Here is a 26,613-nt window from a genome sequence, read left to right as displayed (position 1 = left end):
AGAACAACACTACAGCAAAAGCATATCCTGGTAATACTGTAATAACAGCTCTTCAGATTTCTGTTGATTGCATAATTCCCTGAAAATTATCTTTTTTTTAAATGAAATTTCTCTTGCTTAATCTCAGACAGAAAGTGAACAATAAAATCTGTCCAGTCATTTCTATGTCATCCATTAATCACCAAAACTAAAACTGACTTTGAAACATGTCACGTGTGTATGTCCGCGAGGAATTTACCAGGACAATATATCTCTTATACTCTGGTTATTTCATTGACTTCATTTTTATAGGGAAGAAAATCAGGTAAAGTAATAACGGCTCACTGACTGTAACTGACCAAAATCCCACAATAAATCAAAACCAGACTTCCAAAGCATTGAAATTATCTCATTTATCTTAAGGGGAAAAAAAAAAGTCAAAAGCACAAAGAGCAGTTTGGTCAAATTTGATGTTACAAAACATTTTTATATTTATTTAATATCATGTCTCCTACTCTGTAGATATACTGTATATTTTCTGAAAAAATAATATGCAAACAGATTATTGCATAACACATCTCTTCCAATTAGCCCTGAAATATTCACTAAATTAGTTTTTAACACAATAAGAAAAAGTGTTTTAATATTTTACGTTTAAATTCCAGAGAGTTTTATCACATAAGATATTCTGTGGAAAGCAGCACCTATTTACTTCTTTGTAAGCCATTATGAAGCTCGAATTGGCCTCTCAGACAAAATAACAGAGGTGATTAAAACACAAGCTAAATAAAGAAGCTTACTGAGTGGATTCTTGCAGAGTATTTCACTTGGCTCTGTGTGTGTGTGTGTGTGTGTGTAATATTTTGCATAATGGTCTACAGACCTCCTAGGATTTTGCTATTACATAGTATACATATACATAGTGCTGAGACACAGAGAATGTTATTTCACATTATGTCTATGCTTGTTCAGGGCTCACTGTCTATGTAGAATGAGTAAAAGTAATATTAAAAGAAAATAATTCTGAAACAGAAAATATTTCATTATGCAAACAAAGAAAAATACTGTATTTTAGATTAGAGACAGTTCAAGCATATACAGCATATACATAATAAAGCTCAGGTGTTGGGGGTTTTTGTTGTATTAACTAAAGAAGCAGTCATGAAACTGTTGAATATTGGCTTCAAACTTGACAACCACCTAGTGCATTCTTCTTGCTCACCTTTTAAAAATACACAATCTGAGATGGATACATTGCACTGCTGGAGTTTACAATATATATTTCAAATTTACAAAAATACAGAAAAACAAGATTTCTTGCACTCAGATACTGAGCATTAACCCTTTGAGTACTAATTCCCACCTGCAACACTGCAGAACACATTCATCTGACTTACATGTGTTTATAACATTCTAACAATTATAATAGTCATCTTTATGTACACTATTAAGAAATGTATTCCTACACATTAAAAAACAAAAAGGTAGAGTCTAATAAACTGCTAATAACAGAAAAATAATGGGCTGAAGTATGTTAAGATTTCTGCCACATATACACAGAGAATCACAGACTGATGATCTCTCAAAAGAATTTTCTATTTCCTCTCTGCAGCAATTACATAAGTCTCTGTTAAGACACCACAGCAAACTTTCTCATGTGGCCATACAGAATTGTGCTTTTTCTCTCATTTCTGGATGCACCGTTCACTTTCCACTGTAGACATTTTTCTCACAGCTCTATGTTCCCATTCACTTTCTGCAATCTATTATTATTCTGCACCCTTCCTATTTGTAAAAAGTGGTTTTATTTCATATAGGGATAATTATGATGCAGTTCTGTACTGTGAGTTGATGCTTTGTGTCCAGATGTTCATGGAAACATGAAAAAATTTCTTGCCAAGAGCCTTGTTAATTAGAGAATGGAATGCCCTACAATTCAGCAGAAATCATGAGCATAAAGAACTTCTCTGAAGGTCAAATTTGCATTAAAGGATGAAGACAATCTGAAATCTGCTAGGGAAGGAAATGGGTTTTCAGAAAGCAAGTGGTGAAATTAATAGATGGACTCTAAGAAGGTGGTTTTCTTGAAAATTACTGAACTTTCTCTTTCCTGACAACTCTGGACTACATTGATCATGTAACTAAATAGACAATATCATATATACAGTGTCTCTGAACTAGAATAAGATACTTTAAGAAAATAACTGTAGTCCTCAAAGAGTTAATGGTAAAACTGCTCTACCTTAACAGATGTGGAAAGGTTATCATGGAACAGCTTACAGATTTGCTCAAAAGGCATACTTTACAAAGAAGTGTAAAACTTGCTGAGACAGTTGCTATTACACCGCACAGTGTCACATACAATGAGTAGTGCATGCTCTGTAAAGACATTAGAGTGGACCCTTATCAAAGCTATCATATAACCTTATACAAAGGATTGTGCCACTTAAACTAGTGCAGAGTGATTTTTTTTCCTGTAGATTCATAATGCTCTAGATTAATATCAATAGGGTTTTTCACAGCCTTGTACAACACTTTTTTTTGTTCTTTTTTAACACATGTAACACTAGAAAACAGCAAATGGTATATCCTGACATATGTCATGCAAAATACAACCAATACAGCACCAAAGATGTAACAGAGACATTACCTAGCACTTCTCTCCAACAAGAAAAAGGACAGAACAGAGACTGTACATTACATGACTTTACAGGCCATATGCTACAGAAGATCTTTAGAGGCAGTATCACTTTTGTAGATCTAAAAAGCTGCAATTTTATAAAATCTCATTTATCATTTCTACCATAGCCACTTCTGATTAAAATCCATGGCACAGTAATAATATTTTGCTACAAAAATAAATAAGTAAAAGTTTAAGATGCTGATATGTTTATAAAAAGTGTCTGAAGATACTATGAAACAAAAGTGAAAACAATGAATGAAAATGATGTGTTTATAAAGAAATGTTGTTCTGTATAACAAAAGGATATTGCCTCTCATATTCAATTGTCTAGACTTCATTTTCTCATTATCTTTCAGAATAATTTTATAACTTTCTTTTAAAAATAACTTCACTTTAAAACTGTCACTATCCCTCTTTTTTAGACTCTTATTAAGAAAAAGAAAATAAAGATGAAAAGCTGTACAATTTACTGATGAGCTACACAAATACATAATATTATTTATTTTGGAATAAAAACAAAGATAATGATGGTTTAGGGCAAAAAACACATTATGATGGCCCATGAACTACACAGTAGTTTCATTTTTCCAAGGCCCAGTTTTGATATTTCCTGTACTATCTGAGCTGTATATCATGGCTTCATGCACGTTTCCCTTGAGAATTCCATTGTGATTCGTCGTATTAAACGGCAATGACTGTGTCCGTGGGTGCATTTCAAAATGAGCTGGATGGTGCACAGTGTCATTGTCTGGCATTTTAGCACAACTATATATTACAGTACTTGCGTCGCTACTTTCGGGCTGGTTGACAGTAGGATATGGATCACTTTTTGAGCAGCAGGCCCGTCTGTGACCTGACTGGCTATCGTGTGTACTGTGGGGACTGTCTGTATGTGAACTGTGGATGCTGCCATCAATACTCGAAGGGATGTGATAGGCGTACTCTCTTTCACCTGCAGACCTATGCCGACTGAAGTAACGTGGCTTAGTTCTGCTTTTCAGACATCTGTGAATATGCATATTGGGTCTGAAGGTTCCCTCATTGTGGACGTGAATGTGAGCTTCATCATCAAGTAGTTGATCACAGTGCATCTTTGCACAACAGGGTGTCACAGGGGAAAGGCAGTTAACGTGGTTTTGAACCGCTTGTAGGTTAGTGAGTTTGCAGTGGCTGGCCGCCGGATGATTAAACACAGCTGATTTGTTGGGACACGGTGATTCCTGAAGACAAGATGCATGAACTTGAGTGTCACCATTGACATTAACCTTTGGGCGCACATTAACTTGGACGGAATAGGTGTTTCTTTTGGATGGGCAACAGGACCACCAGCAATGCCATACATCATCTCGCTTTGCACAGTGATGGATCAGGATGAAAAGCCCCAAGGTCACACAGAAGGCTCCATAAAGACAGCTAAATATCATATCCAAGAAATGACCTTGAGATACTGCAAGTGCTCCAAAGGTCCAAGTGGCAGTAAAAAGGAACAAAGTGAATGCTGCGGCTCGAAGCTGAGCCTTGAATGAATGCTCATTTTCCAATAAGGAAGAAGAAATCATGGGGCAGGTTGCCTGGGGAACGGACACAGAGTCTGTAATATGACCATGGCCCACATCAGTACTTGATATTCTCTGTGGATCTTCCGTCTTTTCCTTTAATTCATACTTGCGTTCAGGATGGCGCTTCAGCTGCACATATGTGCAGAGGAAGTAAACACAGGTGACCAGCACAATGAATGCTACTGGCCCATAGAAAGCACCGAGACTGGGCTCCCACGCCATCCAGCAACTGAAAACAACAAAAAAAGAGAGTCAAGAACATTTTAGAGCCCACATCAGATGTGATGGAAGACTGACTGAGGTCTGACCAGTATGACACAATAGTATCTCAGAAGTTCAGATATGCTTGTTGTGGAGAAAAGAGAGTGTGTCTAACATCAATTAAGCTGAGGCATCACTTTCTTATTTTTTAATAGAATAAAATATCTAGTATAAATTACAGATTATTAAAACTGAAATTTTCCAAGAAATGTAGGTCAGTTTAGACTCTGGAATTGCAGTGAAGTATAAGACCATTTATATAAACCCTTTTTTTTTATAGTATTAAAAATGTCAGCACTAATACTTTGATTAAAAAGCAAATGAGGCATAGTTTATATAGTCTGTGTGAGCAATAGAAATGAATAGATTTCAATGGTTTGTATCAACAAACACTGATATGAATTCTTAAGCCTGAAGATTGTTCTTACAAAATTTTCTTCTTGCCAGAGAACATCCTGAGTACCAAGAGAGGCTACAAAAAGACTTCCAGTTGGACAGTCGCCCCTTTCTGCAGTGAGTGGGCCCAAAAGATATATGCCATTTCTGAATTCTGCACTCTTTCCAAAGTTCCTAGGAACTTTTTACATCAATCTGAATGTCCTCAGAAAAATTAAGGAAACTGATAGTCTCTATGTGATACGTTGGTAGCATAATATCATTGTAGTGCGACCACAAGGGTTTTCTAGGCTTTAAATAATATAACCATAACTGTTCTAAAGCAGCTTAAAGTAGTTCACAGGCCAGTATGAGTCTAACAGGACTGTCTTGGGGATGAAGGACCTGATCAAACACACATGGGGGAAAAAAAATGTTTCTGGCTGATGAAATCCCAGATGGAAACTGGGAGAACATGGGTCAGAGGGAGAAGGTATATTTGCCTAGTTTTGACTCTTCTCTATGATCTGCTTTTAGCCATGGTTACAGATAGGGAACTGAGCTGGCAGTATAGTCTAGTACTGCTGTTATTAGGTTCTTATACTCTAAGTATTGCATGGATTTCTGGAAAGAGGAATAAGTTACTTTCCTTATCTCTTGGACCAGGACAGGAAGTAATGGGCTTAAAATGCAGCAAGAAAAGTTTAGATTAGATTTTTTGAAAAGTTTCCTAGCTGTTAGGACAATTAGTATAATAAGCTGTTGAAATGAAGTGTGGTCTATCCATTATGGGAGCATTTAAAGCACCTCAGATAAATAACTGTCAGGAATGGTTTGGATATAGCTAATTTCCCACTGGGTCAGAAAGACAGACCAGGTGATATGTCATTATCCATTCCAGCTCTAAAAGTGACACTGTGTGACACTTCATACTCATTTAGGCATGCGTGATTAGTTGCAGTCCCTTCAATTCCAGTGAGGAAGCTTCTGGTATCACATTCTTGTCAAGCCAGGAATTATCTACAAGTTACTATAAAAAGGGCAGAATGACTTTTTCTCTCAGGCTGAGAACTTCTCAGCTAAATAGAGACAGTCCCACTGGGTATTATCACAAGAAACTTCAGAATAATGACTTTGAATTTTTGAAATCTGAAACTTAAACAAAAGCATACATACACATATTAAGGAACTTAGAAACACTCTGAACAGTATATAATTTGCTGTCAGACAGGCAAATGAAAAGATTCCCTGAAAGATATCTGTGAAAAGATAGGTAAGTTACCACCTATATTTAATTGTGGAAGCAGAGAACACAAAGCTACATGCATATTTGAAGTACATTTGAATGTTGCATATTTGATGCAAAGTAGAGACTGGAATGCTCCCCAGTGGAACAGTCTCTAGGGATGCTCTTATTTCAAGTAGAATCTCATTGTGGATCACTTAAAAAATCAGTTGTGTAAAAAAAGTTCAAGTTTGTGTATCTACATTTACTGTACTAATACTATAAAAAATGAGTAAGGCACGTAACTCAATATGATGCCATCGAATTAGAAGCTGTCTTTTTACTCAGTCTTACAACCATCCTTCATCTGTCCCTTGTTTTCTGGACAGACTTGCAGTACCAGGTATTGATTTGCTATATTAACATGATTAAAGAAGTAAAACCTCTGTAACTGCACCAAAATGAAAAACATCTCACATTTATGAACATAAATAACAGTCTTATAATTGACTCTTGATTATAAGGGACTGTTTAATTGGATAAATTTGAAGAACTATATGAATATGAGTTGGGCCCTAGGCAGAGCAACCAGTTAGCCATGGTATGCACTGATTTCTTACCAGAATTTAAATTTCAATTACCTATAAAAATGGCTTTAAGGAGGCAGATACTCCCTCACGAGCCATTCTCCTTGGTTGCCACTTTTCATGCCCAGAACATAACCAATTTCAAATGTGTTTCAATAGATGTTCAAAGCAGTAAGTAAGAGTGATGTCCTCCAGAGTACTAGTGCTGCCAGAGTACTAGAATATCCATTAGTGTGCCAGTCCTTGCCATGCTGATCTGTTACACACAGTATTTACTTTGCAGTCTACTTAACTTTCTGCTACGTTTGCATGGAAAGACTTATTGTAGTTTATTGATATCTCATGCTTCATGCCAAGAATTAATAACAATGTGATGCATGGAGAGCTTGTGGAGGTCTACTGAACACTAACTCACTAGACATGAGAGGACTATGTCAGGATTGCAAGACTTTGTGACTGAAATGTTTCCAGCTGGTGAAAATCCAAAATATTTGGTTTTTAATGGCAGAATGGGGATGGAGAAGGTGTACTTGTCCTTTTTTTCACATAATTGATATAATTTCACATAAACTGATACCCAAAGGATATAAATTCAAGGTAGATAACAAAAATATTTAATTAACTAACAGCTCCATTAAATATGGCATCCTTTAGGTATTTTTAATATCCTTTCACTCATTCAGATGTAAATGAAGAGTAATTTTGTAAATTAAAGTGATTGTATTGCCAGTAATGGAGTCAAGTCAGTAGAGGTGAAGTAGCAAGCCCCAGATTAAGACATTGCTCTCTCACAGCTAATATTTATTAAAATTTCCTAACAAATATCATCCCAAATTCCATGTTTGTACCCTTTACGAAGTCAGTTACATTTATTGGTATAAGAAAAAGAATATGTTCTCCTTAAAAGTTTTATGATAATAGTTTATACTTACTATGGTGCATTGCCTTCAATTCCATAATTATTGATATTGGTTGCTGCTGTAATCCCACATATAATGAAAGGAACTCCACCACTAATCAGGTAAAATCTGTTGAGAGATAATAACCGATATTTTAATTTGCCTGACTTGTAGTTGAATACTGCTTTTTAAATAATTGTACCTTCTTGAAGAATTTTAAGAACAAAATATTGCTGAAACATTAAACATGTCCCTAAAACCAGAAAAGCAAAGAATAAAATATTGTCACAATAAACACTGTATTTTATGAAGCAAAGAGCAGAAAGCTTAATATTTAATATTTATATAGACCCACTTTTAACAAACTCTTTATTTGCAACTTTAGTAAAGGTAGTTACTATTACAGTCATATGAAAATCAAAACGTTGCCTAGTGACAGAACCTACATTCCAAATAAAGTTATTCCACTCACCTAGATATTTATATTTAATATTTATTAAATATGCAAGCATCATAAATTAAAAATATTCAGGCAAAGCTGCTGTATTCACTTTAACATGAAAATGTTCCCAGGGAAATTTAGTGAAATCACAGAAACATTTTCCTAACTTCCAGATAACAAAAGAAAGGAAGATCAGTTAGTCAAAGAGAAAAGGGGCAGTTCACTTGGCAAAATCTTTTATTTTTTTCTACACAGAGAACAATCTCAAGAAATCAGGAGGATTAAATATCCCTTTGCATATACCCCAATTACTCTGTCAATGCTCGGCCTTGCAAACGCATTAAAATGTGAAAGCTACTAAGACTTCAGCAAGATCTCATAAATATCCAAGAAAAGTGTTAATCTTTCCATAAAGACTTGCATTGTAAGATACATAGTTTCACACTCCTTTAACTGATTAAATGCCATTGAGTACTTAGAAGCAGTGTCATTACAATGTATGATCATCAGGCTACAGTAAAGTCTCAGGGGATGTCTCACCGAAGTTGGCATTCTGCATGCCTGTATCCAAATTCAGAAAAATAAATCATCATCACATTTTCCATTTATATAAGCAAAACACAAAATTATGCATGGAGCACAGCACTTCCACCACTGTGGTCTCTGAGGTGGAGAGCATCAGCCCCCATTCCTACCGCTGGAAGGAATGCTGCTCAGTGGCCAAAGGAAAAATGTTCCACTGCACCTAGAAGCTCAGCTGTTTCTCTGAAGATCCTGACTCATTTCCTGGTTTGACCAATAGTCCTATGTCGGCAGACAAAATTAATTTCTTTTCAAGCCACTTCTTTGGTTTGGAAAACAGTATGCAGGGGAACAGACATTTGCCAGTCACAGCTGTTAGGCTGTCCATCAGGACTAATAGGAACTTGGTAACGCGTGGGACACATTCTGATCAGAATCTGGCCACAAGTTTTTCATAATGCGGCATAAATATTGGGAAATTTCACAGTCATTGCAAGGAAGGATTTTTACACAAACAGAGCAATAATAAGACTAAATAGACCAGCATTTAAATCAAACACAGAATTAGTGTTAGAATTTCTTAGCCTCTTTTCCCACCTCCTTCTGAAGCAGAATTAGGGGTCAGGCCTCAGAAATTTTCATGTTAACATTTACAGCCAATCTTTGTCTAATGGTCTAAGCTGTAAACAGATCAGAGAAAATCGTCCTCTGCATTCATCAAGAAGCCCTTCAGATTTTATGAATTCAAAGTCATTGAGTATATATTTTTTTCTTCAACTTGGCTTATTCTGTAGAGCTCAACAAATTCCAATGAACATGCTGCCTCCCTACAAAATCCATTCATTCACTGCAGTTTAATGATTGTACATATCTTTTGATTTGAGTATGTTGAATAAGCTAGCTTAATAGCTTATTATTTTTTTTAACAAAGACATGTTCAATGGCATTTTTGAAATTCAGGAAATTACTAGGGTAAAGCAATGAGGCATAGAAAAGTTCATCCAAATTTATCTAAGAAATAGTAAGGAGCAGAAAAATAGGAATACAGAAGCAAGTATAGGAAACTGCACTTCAAACTCATCTGAAGTGATTACACCATAGAATTTACCTACAATGCAACCTATAATTTCATTTTCTGCAGTGCCACCACTTTTTACAGTGGATATATACATTTAAATCAATCCTTATCTAAACTCTCAGACAAGCCAGTATTTGGGTCTTAGATAATCTACTTCATATCTCACACTTTCAGCAGGCTGCTGAACAGCACAACAGTAGCATCAGATGTTCTGGAAACACTTAGTGCTTCAGAAATGTGGCAAAATCTAGCCAAATTCCTGTCATTGCTCAATGCTAAGGACAAGAAAATACATTCTAGAAATGACAAAAGTTGAATTCAAATGGTTTCAGTGTACCTGAGGTGCACTGTACTGATATCTAACACAGCACGCTGCCTGCTCTATCTCACTGGGGGAAAAAAAAAAGTAAAATAGGAAATAAAAATGACAAGGTATACAAATGATTCTTCAGTGGTGTATTCAGGATTCTTGAAGGGTGAAGGGGAAAAAAAACCTGTCAAATGGAAGAAAAGTCAGTAAGTGAGGAACGGGATTAAAACAGACCAAATAGAAAATACAATCAAAGATATAGAAGTTAAATTGTAAGAACAGAAGTGCATACTCTTGTCCATTTGTGTGAACGTGTGGATATCTTAAACAGTATATAAAGACCAGACTAGAAAGTCAACAAAGAAAAGAAACATTGATCAAGAAGTTCCATATACATGTTAGTTGTGAGGAAGTACACTCAAAAGTAATAAATTTAGACCAGTCTTTCTAAACACTACTTTCTATGCAATCATTAGTTCTTATCAATTTCTTCTTTTTCACACAGATGAGATGATTAGGACAAATAATTCTGAAGAAAAAAGCTGCAGTAGAATTGATAGGGCATGAATAAAAAGTGACAAAAATGCAGATAATAAATAGCTATGCTTCATACTTCTGGAAAACCTTTTATCTAAGAGAATCAAAAGGCTTTATAACATCAATTAATTTAGCCTTACAGCCCCCTGTGTTCGATAAACATTATTATTCTTGTTGTACAGATGAGAAAACATGGAGAGATTAAGTGTTCAAGGCCACAGAGAAAATCTATTTCAGAATGAGAATCCTTAACTCCCATCCTATATTTAAACACCTTTCTATTACTGTAAATGAAGGGACTGGGCAAATCATGTCATCCAGGATTTTGTCTCAAGCCCAAGAAACACAGTTGTCTCTCTGTGAGTTCACAAGCAGGAGCAAGAAGAATGTAATCTTATCTGAAGGATACCCTGATTAGGGTGGTGCCCTCCCAATATTCACTAAGCCTTGCCAGTCTGCTATCCCCACAAAGCCTGTCTTGTGGAGAAGGAGCTCATGTGTGCTATTCCCTGTGCAGCCCTAACTCCAACATTCACTGGTATTTTGTATAGCACTGCCTGGGCGTGTACACAGAGTAGATTTTCTAGCCCATTCAAGAATGCAAACGATGATACTTAGGCTACCAATAATGGAACCCCATAGGCAGCAGTAAGAAGACAGAAGAACCTTGCTCTGACAGATGTGACTGTCATGATGAAGCCACTAACACAGAGGGATTGGTTGTAGTTATGATAGCCATGCATGCAAATCTGTAAAGACTGAAAAGCCCCACAGAGAAAATTAAAACTTTATTTCCAGCTAAAATTTTATCTTGACAAGCAGTTAATTTATATAATATTTTTAAATTGTTTTACAGGGAAAATATAAACTTTCTGTGGGATGATCTGGGGCTTTGAAGCAACTCCCAAGCCGTTGCTTCAATACCCGTAGAAAGAGGTTTTAAAATTTGTACATTGTTGTTGCTGGTCACCCAGGGATGTCCTGATGATTCCCAGCAGGCTTTCACATCAGCATACATTTATTTACTGAAGTTCATTCTATCACTAATCTTCACTAATATTGTTATCCAAGCTAATTAGATTAAAGTTAGCCTGGTAGGCCTCAGCATGCTGCACTCGCACCTCTCAGCTGCAGTGCAGGCAACACGAAAACCAGGCTCTGCAGGCATGTGCAAATGACGGGCAGTAATTTGTTGGGGGAGGAATCAGACTCACTGAACATTACAGGGAGCCCCTAAGTTTCTGCCACAGCTGCCTGGGACCAGTAAGTACAACATTATTTATTACATGCACTGACATAAACACAACCCCCCCAACAGAGCAGCAGACACTGCTTGAGGTGATGTCCCTCTGTTGACATCATGCCTTACTGTTTTCCAGCTTCCTTTCGGCAAGAACTCCTCTCGTAAGGCAAACTCTGCCACAAAGTACTGGGAGCTACATAGCCAATCTGATAGAAACAGGATAATGTCAGCAAGAACGACTGCAATAGCCTGCAGGCAGCATCCATTCTGATAACTTAACATACACTATATTCTGCTAAGTTTATTTCCATAAATGTTATTCAGTAAGTCACCATGTAAAAGGACAGTTCTACCCAGTGATGAATTTCTTGCTTGAGTGTCTGGCTATTCTCTAGCCCCAAATTGTTTCCAGATTAAGAACCTTGACTGAATTTTTCCAAAAAAGGGACCAGACCTTGACTTTCTGGATGTAATGCAAGACTGACTGTAAGGGTTTTTTTTTCTGCAGAGGTTGGCAAAACGGCAATGTATCAAGAAATGATTCAAAAGCTTCAAATAGTCTTTACCGCAGATATTACTTGATTAATATGTATGTATATTTAACTGTATTCCTCTCTGCATGCACAAATCTAGAAAAGTGCATGTTATATATATATATATGAAGACACCGGTGAAGCATTAATTTGTTTTCTGCCCCCTAGTACAAAAAAAAAAGATTTATCAGTTTAGCTGTGCTTATGTCTAGGGCACAGTTCATATAGGAAGATGTGTCAATCTGGTAGCCACTTGCAAAATAAATACGAAAATAAAAGAGGAATCACAGCAAGATGACTTTTCCCTTTATATTTCCTTAAGCTGGGATTTGATTTTAACATCTTTGTGAAAATAATCCATATAGATAATGGTCATTAACTTCTGAGCTAACCAGATGCCACAGTTCAAGTACCCGGGAGGCAGGCAGCTAGATAAGGAGCTGCTCGGTAGAAAGCTGAATTTATGAGCCTGATTTTCAAACTATTCTTCCTGAATTTTTCATGGATCACATCATTTCATGATCCTTTTTCCTGGGAATTTTGATAAAATAAAAATATGCCTTTGTAGAAATGATGGGATTTTGAAAATATAATTTTCCTTTAAGAAAAAAAAAACCACCTCGCTTTGAATCCTATTCCCAGATAGTCTATATTTACAAATACCATGTTAGTTTTGTTTAATGGTATTGATCAAGAGAAATAGCCTATATTTCTCCAGCGCTTTTTTCCTGTCTGCAAAATAGGATAAAAACATGGAGAATACAGTAAAAAAAATTAAAAATCTACTAATAATGTTAAAATAAACTTCAATCTTGCAAGTCAAATTTTGAAAGGCAAATAAAAGCAGAATTAAGGGTTGTGTGAAAATCCTCTTTAGCACCTTTTATGTGGCAATATTGTTATACTCTTTAACTGCCTGTTCACAGTCTACTTCTTTTTTTCCATAAGGCATTTCACTCATTCAGTACAGAAGGAACAAAGGTCACTGGACAAGTAGTTATTAATTTTTTTTATATATATCCCTTCTTTCTAGATCTTATTGCAATTTAAGAGTTTTGCAAACAGTAATTAATTAATCTTCATAATGTCCTTGTGAGAATATGTATAATCTTTTTCCATTTAGAGGTAGACACTAAACCACAGAAAAAATGAATGAAAAAAAATGATTCAGAAAAGTCTGCAGATTTGTTTGCTCAACTTTTGATGTCTAGGGCTCTATTTTACAAAACTCTGACTTTTTATTAAAATTGGCCACATAATAATAATTAATAATGGCCCATCTTCGCGAACGAAGATTTGGGGAAAGGTCTTTTTTACCTTTCCAGCCTGCGCAATGGATTTTTTAGGTGAGACACAGCCTGCGCTGAACTGAGCCCACCCTTTAATCCTAAGGTTCATCTGCCGGGGCCAAGCAAGCTTGGACAATGGCAGTGAGGTCCTCAGGACGTAGGTTTGTTTAGAGTGTCCTTCTCATAGATGGATGGCCACACAGGGCTAACGACCTCCATCAGGCCAGGAGACCGGGATTTGAACCCGTGGTCGCAGCAGTGAAAGTCCTGCACGCTAACCACTAGGCCACCAGGGGTCTCAAAATTGGCCACAAGAAAGGAGATTAAATACTCTTCATCTGAGCCCTTAAAGACTCATAACATGGGAGCCTGGGCAATAAAGTGGGAGAATATTAGTCAGTGTCAGAAGATGTGAAACATCTTGAGACACCTTGAGGTCTTTTTTTTCCTATTTTATTGGAAAATGCCTTTGGCACTGCTGGAAATCAAAGACAGAGATGATTCTTACAGTGTATTCCATGTTGCAGTTTAGCTCTATTGACCTCTATTCCTGCTTATTATAATGAATAAATAAGTTAGAGTAAGAAGGTATCCATGCTGAATGCATTTCTGGTGGAAAGAAGTAAATACATGTTAAGCACCATATTCATGAGACAGAAAATACGAGTATTTCTTAAAAAATCTGTATTTGAAAAGGTTTAAGAACAGCAAGAAGCTGATAGAGAGAAAACTGTTTATGTTAATGCTTGGAGAGAAGTAATAGAAGGGGAAATAATACTCATGCTTTGAGTATTTTCTATTTGCACAATCATTTTATCTCTAAGGAACACAACAGGCCTTTCAATTCTGTTTCCACAGTTAATGTCTACTAGTAAAATGGCTGACACTCTTGTTTGAAGGTATTCACTGCTACCTCATTTTTCCAGGCATTTGATTCTTCTGGCTGTTAGCTGAAATTATTTTGCAGTTCCAGCCTACTGAATCAAACACAACTGCTTCACCGAGCATTGCAGTACACCTTTAGAAAGTCAATTACCATGAGAATGTCCTTCTTCCTTTCAAAGGGGAGAAAAGAACCATTAACTATCAACCCTCATCAAGACAAGGAATTCTGATAAGAGTCTATATATGACAGTGGCATTTTATATAATATGAAAAGCATGCAAAGATAGTGATAATAAGTGCTGTACTCTTATATTGTCACATATTTAATACCCAGTTCACTTTATATTAGTATCAATGTTTTATGACTGTAAGTAGAACCACCTTGAATTTTAAATAGAAAATATGGATTTCTTTGGTTTTACTTGAGGTAATACTTCATTAAGACTGCCAAAGGAAGCAAACGAAATGACTAGCAGGAGGACATATATTTTAATTTGGTTTGACTGTGAAAGTCACTGACAGGGGGTTCTGGTCTCTGTTCTCCTATGACTAAATTTTGAAATCATATTTTTAAAAAGGCATTTATTCAATCTCACATTTTATTACAGCAGTCACCAACACAACTCCCTGAATCCCCCTGTGTTTTGTTGACTTTGACACTTACTTTGTAGGCAGCATTTTTTTGTCAAGAAGAATGTTTTTTCTTCTGCAGTAATTTAAAAAAAATTTTAAAGAGACCATTCAAGTCCTTGTTTTCTAATTTTTACACTACCTGAAAATACACTATTTTCAGCTTTCACAGAAGAACCTGTGGAGAGTTGATTCAGAGGTTATTTATTCACTATTTGGTATATTTTTGCGTTTAGGTGTAAAGTATATTTGTTGTTTTAAAAAAAGATATTATGAAGCCTTAATTTTTATTATGAGCTACATTGCAGAGTTAGAGCTAAATAATTTTAATTGCATAAGATTCACAGGTAATATACGAGTAATACTCTTAGTTTTATTTTCTGTTAAGCTCTTTCCCTGTACACACAGAAAATGATTCAGATGATATTAATGACCAAGCAATCAATTAATGAAGATAGGAGATCTACTGGTGGACCCAGATGCCCTCTTCTTAGATTTGCTCAGCTGAGCATTTAAGACAGATGTATGCAAACAAAAAGAGAATACGGGAACTCCAGGGAAATATCTCTAGAGAGATCATGCTAACTCTATCTTCTAAATTCATGTATTCTTTTCCTTTTTCTCTTATATAAATCAATGATCTTATATGAAGGGCAAGCTCTTTGCCCACAGTGCCACAGGGAGCTGAAATCGTTTAGAAGAAAGAGAAAAATACAAGAAATACTTCAAAGATGTGTATTTCTACAAAACCGACATTGTTAATTTGCACATTTTTTGCAAGTCTTGTATCTTTTGATGGAAAATTAAGTCCCTGTTCCAGAAGGCAGATGCTAAAGAATCTTAGCTTTCTATAATGAACTTCTATGTGGGCACAAGAAAAACTGAAATCTGATTTCCTACAGTTTTTGTCTTATGATCATCTTCGGTGCCTAAGAAGTAACAAGGTCCCTTTGAGATTTTCCCACAGTTATGCCATCTCTCTGTAACATCAGCCTTCCCTTATGTTCAGGTGTTTATCTTTGTTATTCACCTGCCCATCTAGTCATACGCAACTTACAGAAGTTCAATGATCTCTATTCGTCTCAGACTGATTAGTAAAGTTATTAGGCAGGAAAAGTCTCAAAAACAGTTGACTATTTCTTCGAGGAGATAAAAATATAAATAAGAATAAATTTACATTTTTCCATTACAGATAATTATAGGCAAAATGTGAAAAACTGAATTTTAACGGTTTAAAAACTAGCAAACAGGAATATTAAATTCCTGTTTTCAAAAATGTCCTGCTTTTCTACACTAATACCACAATTTTCACTTTAGTTTACTGATTCCTGAATTATTTTCTCTCTTACAGAGAGAAAATAGTTGTGAGAAAGCACAGCTCTAACAAGCTAAAAAGCATTTTTATCTTTTCAGCTGGCTCTGAAACATACCAAGTGTCTTATACAGCCAGTTTCATTGACACAGGCCATTAAAGCAATATGTTTAGGAAATTTAATGTTGCCCCATGAAATCTGTGATTTCTGAAAAAAAAATTGCCCTTCTTCAATGAAAATGAAAACTATAGCTTCAGACATAATTGTATGTAAAACTGCTGAATGCATCATCTGGCTTCTGTCACATAGCAATGATTGGGTTGTTACTGTTAGACTTCTCTAGAAAGACTATAAAATTACACAGGTTATGGCCACCACGTAACATACAAATTTTAATATTTAATAGAATAATATTTGATATGTTTATGTCTTTATAAAGCACTTTCTTACACAGTTTACAAAACAACAGTAAATTTTATCTCTCTACCTAGATTTGTTCAGCATATCCTATGCATATTCTTACATGACACCCATGCACCATACTCAAAACATACTTAGATTGTCTGTGTTCAGATAATATGGAGGTATCTATATCACCTTTTAAATGTTAAAACTTCGAAGTATTAAAGCATTCTTAGTGTTTCTGAGAATATGACTAATAAGGTAATAAACACCTCATCTTCAAAATACTGTTAAGGATTAGGTGCTACTTCCCCAAAATTAAACATTTACTGTTTCAGGCTTCTGCATCTCTGGGTTTACAATTATGTGCTAATCACAATTTACTTCTGCCTTCCATCTATTTAGGTAATTGGGTTTATTTTCAACTGCATGTATCTAAAATCTAATCACACAGCTATAGCAAGATGTATCCTCAGGCAAAGTGAGAGGACAAACAGTCTTGTTTAAGACATGAAGAAACGACACACTAAATAAAAATAATATAATTTCGATTATTAAATCTTCTTGGTCTACGAGAAGTATTCGGTCACAAACCCAGAGGAACATTTAAAATTGAAAAGCATTTATGCAGAAGATCCGTGAAAACCACAAAACCCTTTCTGTTGAATCTTTTCAGTTACCAAGCTTTTGTCATTAACAAATCAAACCCACATTTTTAGAGAAGAGAGAAAACAGTTTCCCAAAAGGAATTTTTTCTGATGTGAAAAGCAGACAAGCAGGCTTTGAATTCCTCTAAAGACCATACTCCATGGTAAAGGAGGGGAAACTGTGCTTTAGTTTGGTTCTCATTTTAAAATATTTTAATTTTTTTTAATAGCTCTAGTATTTTTAGGGTTTGCCACAGGTCATGAGTTAAGGAGCTGGCATCCCTTAAAGTTCAGAAAAAGCAGTTCCCTCAAATATCAGACATGATGTTCATTCACGCTGAATATTGCTTTCAATCATACAGGAAACCATCTGGAAACACTGTCAGGGAAAGCCAGTGCAAGGCACAGATGTCAAGATCCTAAGATACATCCTCGGTGCCTTAGTGTATCGATCCTAAGGGCATTACATTTTTGCTTTATTTACCAAGATTGCACAATGAAAAATTGAAAATAAAGTATTACGTGTAAGGTGCCTGTATAAATGCCTTTTTTTTTTTTAATCTACCTTAATATTGTCTTTCTTCACAATTACTTACTGAGAAAAAAGTACCTCAGTCTTTATAAAGGGCAGCAGGTCAGAATTCTTGCCTCAAGAATTACATTGTACTCCACAAAGACTAGAGATACTGAAAATTCATACACTAGAAATCTAAAATGTAAAGCTGCAAAATATAGGTCAGGTAAAAAATCCAAACCATGAAGATGAAACATTTCAATTTTTTTCAACCAGAATTTTTTCTGAATATATATTACATCATCACTTCTAAATCCTGAGTTTATTTTTCTTTTCAGAATAAGAAGACATATCGAAAAAGTTGTGTCCCATGAATGACAATTCAGTTTTACAGCTGGCAACATTTGGAACACGTAACTACAGTATATGCAACCCCTATTTACAACCCAATGAACTCATACAGAAGGAAAGCAGCAGAAATCCAAACCCCATTCATTTGATTGTGAATAACTACTCTCCTTGATTTGGTGATTTGGTGGTATTTCAACATATTTTAAAGCACATTTTATTACTTCCTGTTGATTTTCACTCAGGATTCCTTAGTAATGACAGCTCTGCTTTCATGTATTTCAACCTGTAACATATTCCTCAGTTTTTCTATTTGAAAGAAGGGTGCATTCCTTTTTTTTTTCATAGCTTAGCTATTTGAAAGAAAGCTGCATCTTCTTTTTTTCATAGCTTAGCTATTAGCTGGACCAAGTAATTTTATACCCATGTAGTAATGATAAATGTATTTTGGATATTTTTCAACAACAAGCAACAATCTTTACGTATTTGAATACATCACATATTTTTTTAGGGCATAAGAAAGTTCCCTACTTTCTTAATGCTACAGACATTGACTGCTACAGACACTGACCAAGGTGAACAAAAGACTACTGCTCATAACAACAGGCCCCGAGGCAAGAGACAATTTAAAGTTTACTTTGGTACAGAGAACTATTACACCAAGTGAATCTGCTCCTTAAGGTGATACTCAGTAATCAGGTGCTTGGACTCTCTTCTGTGATGGGGAAGACAGATCTCTTCCCTTGAATTAGACAATTAAGGGTTGGTCATCACACCTGAGTGCTGAGAGCACTGGATACTCAGCATTTCCATACCAGCACAGATGGTGGTAATTTCCTTATGAGGTAAGGATACTTTCAATTTGCAGGGATGTAAAATCACTTCTGTCATGACTCTGTTTTATTTTCAATTCTGCTTTTGTTTTTTAGAAATTTGTCAAACTTCTGGAAAGGCTGAAAGAGTAAGAACTAAAGAATCAGAGCTCTAATGAACTGTGGCAGAATGAGGTGGCCACCACATGATGCATTTCTTTTGCTATCCCTTATACTCTCTCATCAATGGTTTAGATATACTGAATACAAGCTAATGGGTATTTCTTGTGTTTATGAACATGATATTTATATATTTTACATTATTTATCTAGGAATTTTAACTTTACACTATATACCTATTATTTTAATGATGTTCTTTTAGACTCATGGGGTTTTGTTCATGGGATTTGAGTGATTTTTTGTGTGTTCTATTTCAGGCTAGGTTACAGCCCTTATATTTCATGTTCAAGATGAAAGCTAAAAGGACACAGAACTAGGATGGGAGGAAGAAGTCCTTGCAGATTTTCAAAATTGGACTAGATGAGATCCTGAGCTAACTTTTAAGTTGTATCTGCTTTGAATGGAGAGTTAAACTAGATGAGTCACAGATGCTTCTGCCAATCTTATTATTTTTAGGAATCTATGATTAACTTATTATTCGTTGTTATCTTTTCAGTCTTATAAGGGTCCATCCATGCCAGTTGTCAGGGCTGAGAGAAGGGCTCTTTAAACCTACTGCTCTTCTAGTATATATCAGCCTGTAAACTGAAACATTGCACTACTCAGAGTGGACTGATTCACAGGTGAGTGAGCATAGCTTGAAAATTCCTAAATTTTCAAATATATTCTGAATATTTTTCAATATAAATATATTTCAAATATTTTCAAATTTCAAATATACATTTTCAAATAAATATCTCCAAAGTCACAGTTTTTTAGAAAAGTACAATGCATTATCAAAACGTAACCAAGATAGGACACAATCAAGCTCAGAAAGAGACCCCACTTCACATCCATCAACAATGCCTACAGCTGTGACTGTAGCCAGCCGAGAATGGTTGAAACAAAAGGGAAATTTATGCTATGTATAAACCCCATTATTGTATCTGATAAGTTGTGCATCCATTACTTATCTAAATGTTCCCACTGGCTTTGATCAAACTCCATATGAGTGAGATGCTGACTTGCATGATTTTATACTACACAACGGCATTTTCAGAAACTAATCTGCCCTATGAAGAACCTTAGAGAAGTTTCATCCTTAGAGTTTGAAAAAAGGAAAAAGCTTACTCTTTCTTTTGTTTTTGTTTGGGTTTTTTTCCTTTTTTTTTTTTTGTGGAGAAAATATTATATTAGGATTTATCCCATATTATCCACTTCTTCAAGTTCCAATTTTTCATCTTGACAGATATACAGGTAGCCAAGAACTTAGCAAGTAAGTGTTATTAAATGTAACATGCAGCAGGGAAGCATTAAAATGCTGAAAAAAACTTGGTTATTTTTTTAGATGGTTTTAGACTTCTGGCTTCTTTCTGGAACACTTTCTCCTTCATAGTCTATAAGATGTAATTCAATCTGCTAATCTAGAGAGAGAAAAAAGCATCCTTTTTTAATGCTATGTAAAAAAAGTTGTTATGGATTACCCTGATATTCTCATAGACAAATTCTATTCAATTAATGACTTGAGTCCACAAAACCACGGAGATTGAGATTTATTGGTAAAAATTCAGGTTGACATTTTGTCCTTAATTCACCCTATTGAAAAGTAAGAAACAAAGGTACAATTGCATGAGTTCATGAATGTCAACCCCAATTTTCAACTTTAATGTTGAGGTTTTTTGCTGTTGTCAGTCTTAGTCTCACTAAGCTGAGCTATGGAAAATATTTTATATATGATGATGGCATGAACATTTTTCTCCTATTGTTTAAAAGCTGACATGCACAAAAATCTATTTTTGGTGATCCCTATCTGAGATTTTAACCAGAAGCAAAAAGAAAGGTTTTTCCATCATATATAAAAAGGTCAAAAGGTAAGTTTCTAAAAAACCACAGGGTTTCTTGGAGCACTCAACCAGAAGTGATCATGAAACTTTGAAAGAAAATGATAAGCAGAGATGGAGTTATTTTATAAGCATTAATCAAAAAATATTAATTAAAAGCTAGAAATGACATCATTTCCAGAACTTTACTGTGTTAGAGATCTGAAAAGAAATGAACAGCTGTCATTTCCATCTTCACAAAACTATAAGAGCATCTCATTGCTCAGCTTTCCAGCTCAAAAGGCTTCCTAGCTTTGCTAGGTACAATAATTGTTATTGGATTTAGCAATGCCAGAAAGAGGAGTTCTCTCTAGCTGGAAAACACTCTCTCAAAAGCATGAAAAGGAAATACAGCTAACTGGTTGCTTCTTCAATATCACTAATGGAAGACTAAGAGTTTACGAGTTTAATGTCATTTTCATATGAGACAATAACACAAGTATAATAATCCACTTTAAATAGTCCAAAATGCCTTACCTACGAATTATAGCCAGCTTGGGGTAACTATTCTGAAAATAACAGAGGTAGTAATTTGCCCACAATTCCCATTCCTTATCTTTTTGATTCATGAGGAAGAGTTTTAGATACATCAGTAATTCCAGGATTCCAATTCCAAAGTGGTATGCATAAATATTTCTTGGAAATGAGCTCTGCCTGTAAAGGTATTTTTTTTCTGGAGATGTCCATAAACTCTTCTAATATGAAGAAGTGGCAACATCATGTGACTGATCACTCATGACTTTGCAAATACCACAAATTTAGGGATCCTCCATAATCAACCTATAAAGCAATGACTTCAAAAGTAAAAGACTAGGCAATAAACTAAAGCAATAAATATATCTGAGCAAATTATCTGCTCAGAGATTTATAGGCATAAATTTGTGGATAATGTTCTTGGTGAACTACATATAACCACTGATGTGACTGCTTGTAATAAGCCTCGCTACCAGCCAAGGCATGTTGGAACAGGGAGCTACTTACTACATTTGATATATTTTCCATAAAAATAATATAGAATTTGAAGGTAAATCTCTGAAATCTCCAATTTCTTGATATTGGTCATAAATATTGAAAAGTAAACACAAATGGTCTTCAGTAATCATAGATCTTACCTCCTAATCAATAGATAGTACCCAGTTATCTCTCATAATCAATAGATAAATAAGTCAGGTATCTCATGGGCTGAGGTTTTCTTTCACAGAAAACATGGCCAGTGTTCACTTTCAGATAAATTGTTAGAATCTTGAATGATTCTCTGAGTACTAAGTGTAATCCAATATTAATGATATTACCCCTTTGCCTGCGTGAGTACTCAAAAGAGGCATAAAGTTTAATCTGGACATTCTGTTTTGCTAAGGTATATTAAATATTATATATTTAAATTAATTTTAATCTGTATCATTAAAATTCCAGGATATTTACCGAACTTTATTTGTAAGTAGCAATAAATAGTATTTTCCATCTATAAACCAAAATCTTCTTGTGATTAAATACGTGTAACTCCCACTGAAAACCCATTGTGGGTGTATATGTTTCATAGCAGAGGCTTGTCTAATTTTTGGTTATGTTTTATATAGTAATGTGGTACCTGAATAAAAATACCTGGGGGATCAGCAGCCAGTTTCTACAAGACTCATAACATTTCCAAACACCGAAGGCATATTTGGAACACATTAGTTTCAAAGTCTCTTCTGTCAGAATTTGCTTACATAATAAAACACAAGAGTTTCTTATGACACCAATGAGGCTGTAGGAATTCAGCAGTAAATAAAGGTTGAAAAATGAAAATACTGTTAGGAAAAATTCTTGGTTTACTAATAACAAATTGTAGGTCAGGGATGAACATCAGGAGGTCATCTAGTCCACTCAAAAGCTCTGAGTCAGGGTCACATTAAACATCTATCAAGACTGGTTTGCCTTTATCTAATTCATGTTAACAAATTGCTTGTGACAGAGCTTCCACAGCCTCCCAGGTAGCTCATTTTAATTGTCAACTATTCCCATAGTTTAAAATATTTTTCTAATATGAACCTATTTACCCTGTATTGCAATTTAAGCTTATTTATTGTGTGTTTTTCTTTTTAACGTCTTCTCATTTGAGTTTTTAATGAATACTAACTTGAAAAGAAAAGAACCATCCACACCTCTAGTAATGGTTTTCAACTATCTAGGATGTACAACATCAAGGAGATCATCAGTGAAGTCTATGGGTATTTTTACATGGTCTCTCAATTCAAAATCAAGAGAATAAATTTAACGCAGACTTTTAAGCCCTCCTTCAAAACAGGCATAAAACAGAGATTATCACACATATTTGACAGGAAGCACGCATGGAATAAACCAGGTCTGAATCTGAATTTGCAACAGTTACAGTTACATGTGCTCCAACATATTTAATGTAATATGCATATCTATGGATTTCATCAGTTATGTTTGTACAAGGAAAATACTTTCATTTCCTTAAATTTTTCCATTCACTAATACAGAAAATTATTCTGAAACATTAAAATTATGTCTTTAAAGCTATCATTGCTAATATATATACATACATGCATCAAAAAATATATTTAGGTTTTATTGTTAGTTTACTTTAAGATAATCCATGTACTTTTTATTGTTCAGCATTTACTCTTGGAATCTAATAATATCTTCTATTACTTGGAATAGTGGCAATGCATTGGTAAATGCAATACCTAATAAGTGCGATGCATGCTATAATTTAAATGCATAGTGACTGTACTGTACTGCAGTTATTACAGACTATTCCACTATCCTGTATTATACTAGTTGGTTTCCTTCAGTGTTCTAGTTTCTGTGACATTGCAGTTTATCAGTCTGCATAACACACTTCATAAATCTTCATGACTTATGTTTTCTTGCAACATCACTGTTTTCATTACAGTTAAGCGGGATGCATACAGATGCCTACTTAAGAGACAGGTGTCCAGCAGAAAACTTTAACTTCCATCTTTCTCACAGAATAATTTTCATAAGAAAGAATTTCTATCTAATGTTACTCTGGATTTACTTAAATAAATCAAATGCTTTGTTTTTCTTTTTTTTCTTGATAATAAATAAATGAGTACAATCATTCACAATTATAAGTCAGATAGTCTTTTCTGTAACTGTGGTGAATATCATTTCATGCAGATGGGAATGCTTAGTTCTTTGTCCATACAATGACAATAAGCACATCTGAGAAGATCTTATGCATTTCTCTTTACAGCATTTTTGCATAATCAAGTTTAATCTGTATAACACCAGAGAATCATCTGAGAACATATTTAGCTCTTTCAAATCTTGATACAGTTTTCTACAAAGCCCCCATTGGAGTCTGAATATACTATCTTCTAAAAATCCTTGAACTTGTAAAGTTTCCAATCAGCGTTTCACATTTTGCCTGAAGCAGCATACCAAAGCATGGAGCATTTTATCAAGCTTACTCACCCTCCAACTTACCCTCTACAATTACGTATATGACTAGCTCAAATTGTAGAGAGTATTAAGGCAAGAAATGGTGTGACAAAAATTCTGAATTTCTAGGAAATACCTAAATGTGAACTCACAATAAAAGTAGCTGAAAATTTAATCTAATACAGTTCTGCAGATCAGCATATTGCAGTTCCAGCCTTTCAAACCTGAAAATATCTTAGGAAACATTAGAAGTCCTCATGAAGCTCACAACTTTGCAAGCTTGCAAATGCCATAACTCATGGAGTAAAAGTTCCTAAGTCCCAAGACCATCATTCTCTCATTAAATGACCAGGCGTCACTCAGGTGTGATTATTTTCTTTTTTTGGCTATAGTTGCCAATAGCTTTAGTATTCAACAGAGTTTCACTTGAATGGATCTGTATATGTGACTTGCTATGCTGTTTAATAGCTTGTTTACAAGTAGTAAGTTGACACACATTTCTTTCAAAATAACCGTAACCCACTTCTTTTCATCTATACTAAGTAGCTCAGACACTGTTCTTAAAACAAAGAAGATAAAACTTCACCTTCTACCTCAACATCTCTTAAAGGTTTGGTATTATTGTATTTCTACTTTGGAAAGTGTCAACATCATGTGTATCTCACCTGTACCTTAGCTAACAAAATCCTTTTTCTGCTTTGATTGTGACATGTACTTGAAATAAGGTCAAATCAAGGAGGAACCTCTGTTCTAGGGATCATTCACTGAAAGTATTTGATAGTGCATTTAGGTCAGTTTTGAAGAACAGTATTGCCAACTAGGACATGAGAACAAACTTTTGATATCCTTTCAGCTGGAGTTTTGATTAACAAGACAGATGAAATGAAATTAAAAGCAAAACAGGTGTCTCTGTTACCATCTTGCTCTTAGCAACTCAACAATTCAGTCACTCATCTTGAAGGTGGAGAAGTAAAGTTGTAATTACTTGTTCTGTTTGATTTAGGGTAGCCGGGAAAATACCTCCACACTATGATACCATACACTGCCAACCCAGTGCTGTTAGCGGTGAATACTTACATGGCCTACACAAAGTGCAACAACTTTCTCCAGGTACCACTGACAATATATTGCTACCATGGGTCTCTTTAATACTTTAATATTTTCTTTTTACTGGAAATTTTCTTGTGTGGAACAACTAATGCAAACCTGAATTAAGTATTTTCTTTGATCTAAGATAATTTCATCCCATTTGGTGGAAATACAATTAGCTTCACGTTGAAATTCAATAAAAAGAATTCATGAAAATGTTTCCTTATCACCATTTTATACCCTTTTCCACTGCAGACCTTTCAGTTACATTTCTAGCTAGCAATAAAATGGCTTTGGCTATAATCCTTGACTCCATCTGACCATATATCAGCCTTTAAGAGCGATCATGTTAAATAGCATGTAATATCAGTATGTCCTTGAAGAATCAAACCGAATTCCAAACCACCTTTAGGTTCTGCAACCCTCTCTCTCCATCTCATTCATGATGTACAGACTTAAACTTTCTGTTTTATTCCTCTCCCCTATCTCTAGCTTTTATTGCTTTTATACCTCAGGAGGCAGAATCTTTCTGGTTGTACCAGTTAAGGTTCCAGCATTAAAATCCTTTTTGTTTGGGTGGGGGTTTTTGCTTGTTTTTTTTTGTTTGTTTTTGTTTGGTTGGGTTTTGTTTGTTTGTTTGTTTTGAGAACTTGCCTAAATTGGTGGGCTGATAAGACACAGTACAATCTGACCAAAATGATCAGCATTTCTGCAGTACTGCGGTATCGTTGTGTTGTGTCATCTTCGAATGTCAGAGTTATTAAAATTGTCTTCAGAATACACAATTGTTCAAAAGATTAGCTCTATAATTAAATCAAACTAAAAATTTGAAAAGGGTGTTATGTTTAAATTATTTTAATATCCAATATAAAAATACAGTACATTATTTTGATGTTGAATATAAGCCTTATTTTGATGAATAAAACTAACACAATAGCTTTAAGAAAAACATAGCTTCTCTTACAGTCAACTTTTATCAAATGAAAAAATTAAAAAAA

The 26,613-nt window shown here is 35.0% G+C and overlaps 1 protein-coding gene across 2 annotated transcripts in view; it reads right to left on the bottom strand.

The window, feature by feature from the left end:
• Positions 1-203: 203 nt before the first annotated feature.
• Positions 204-26,613, bottom strand: part of ADGRA1 (adhesion G protein-coupled receptor A1) — a 267,959-nt gene continuing 241,549 nt past the window's right edge. For both annotated transcript variants that reach the window (XM_027672274.1, XM_027672275.1), the window contains 2 exons: positions 7,602-7,697; positions 204-4,450 (listed from right to left, as the gene is read on the bottom strand). In XM_027672274.1, coding sequence (XP_027528075.1) covers positions 3,229-4,450; positions 7,602-7,697 — 1,318 coding nt within the window. In that variant the 3' untranslated portion in view covers positions 204-3,228. The remainder of the gene's footprint in view (positions 4,451-7,601; positions 7,698-26,613) is intronic.

Source organism: Neopelma chrysocephalum, unplaced genomic scaffold, assembly GCF_003984885.1.
Source record: "Neopelma chrysocephalum unplaced genomic scaffold, ASM398488v2 Primary Assembly neopelma1_97390, whole genome shotgun sequence".
NCBI classification, from domain to species: domain Eukaryota; kingdom Metazoa; phylum Chordata; class Aves; order Passeriformes; family Pipridae; genus Neopelma; species Neopelma chrysocephalum.
The sequence above is the reverse complement of the archived record's forward strand: the minus strand, read 5'-3'. Positions and strand labels throughout refer to the sequence as shown.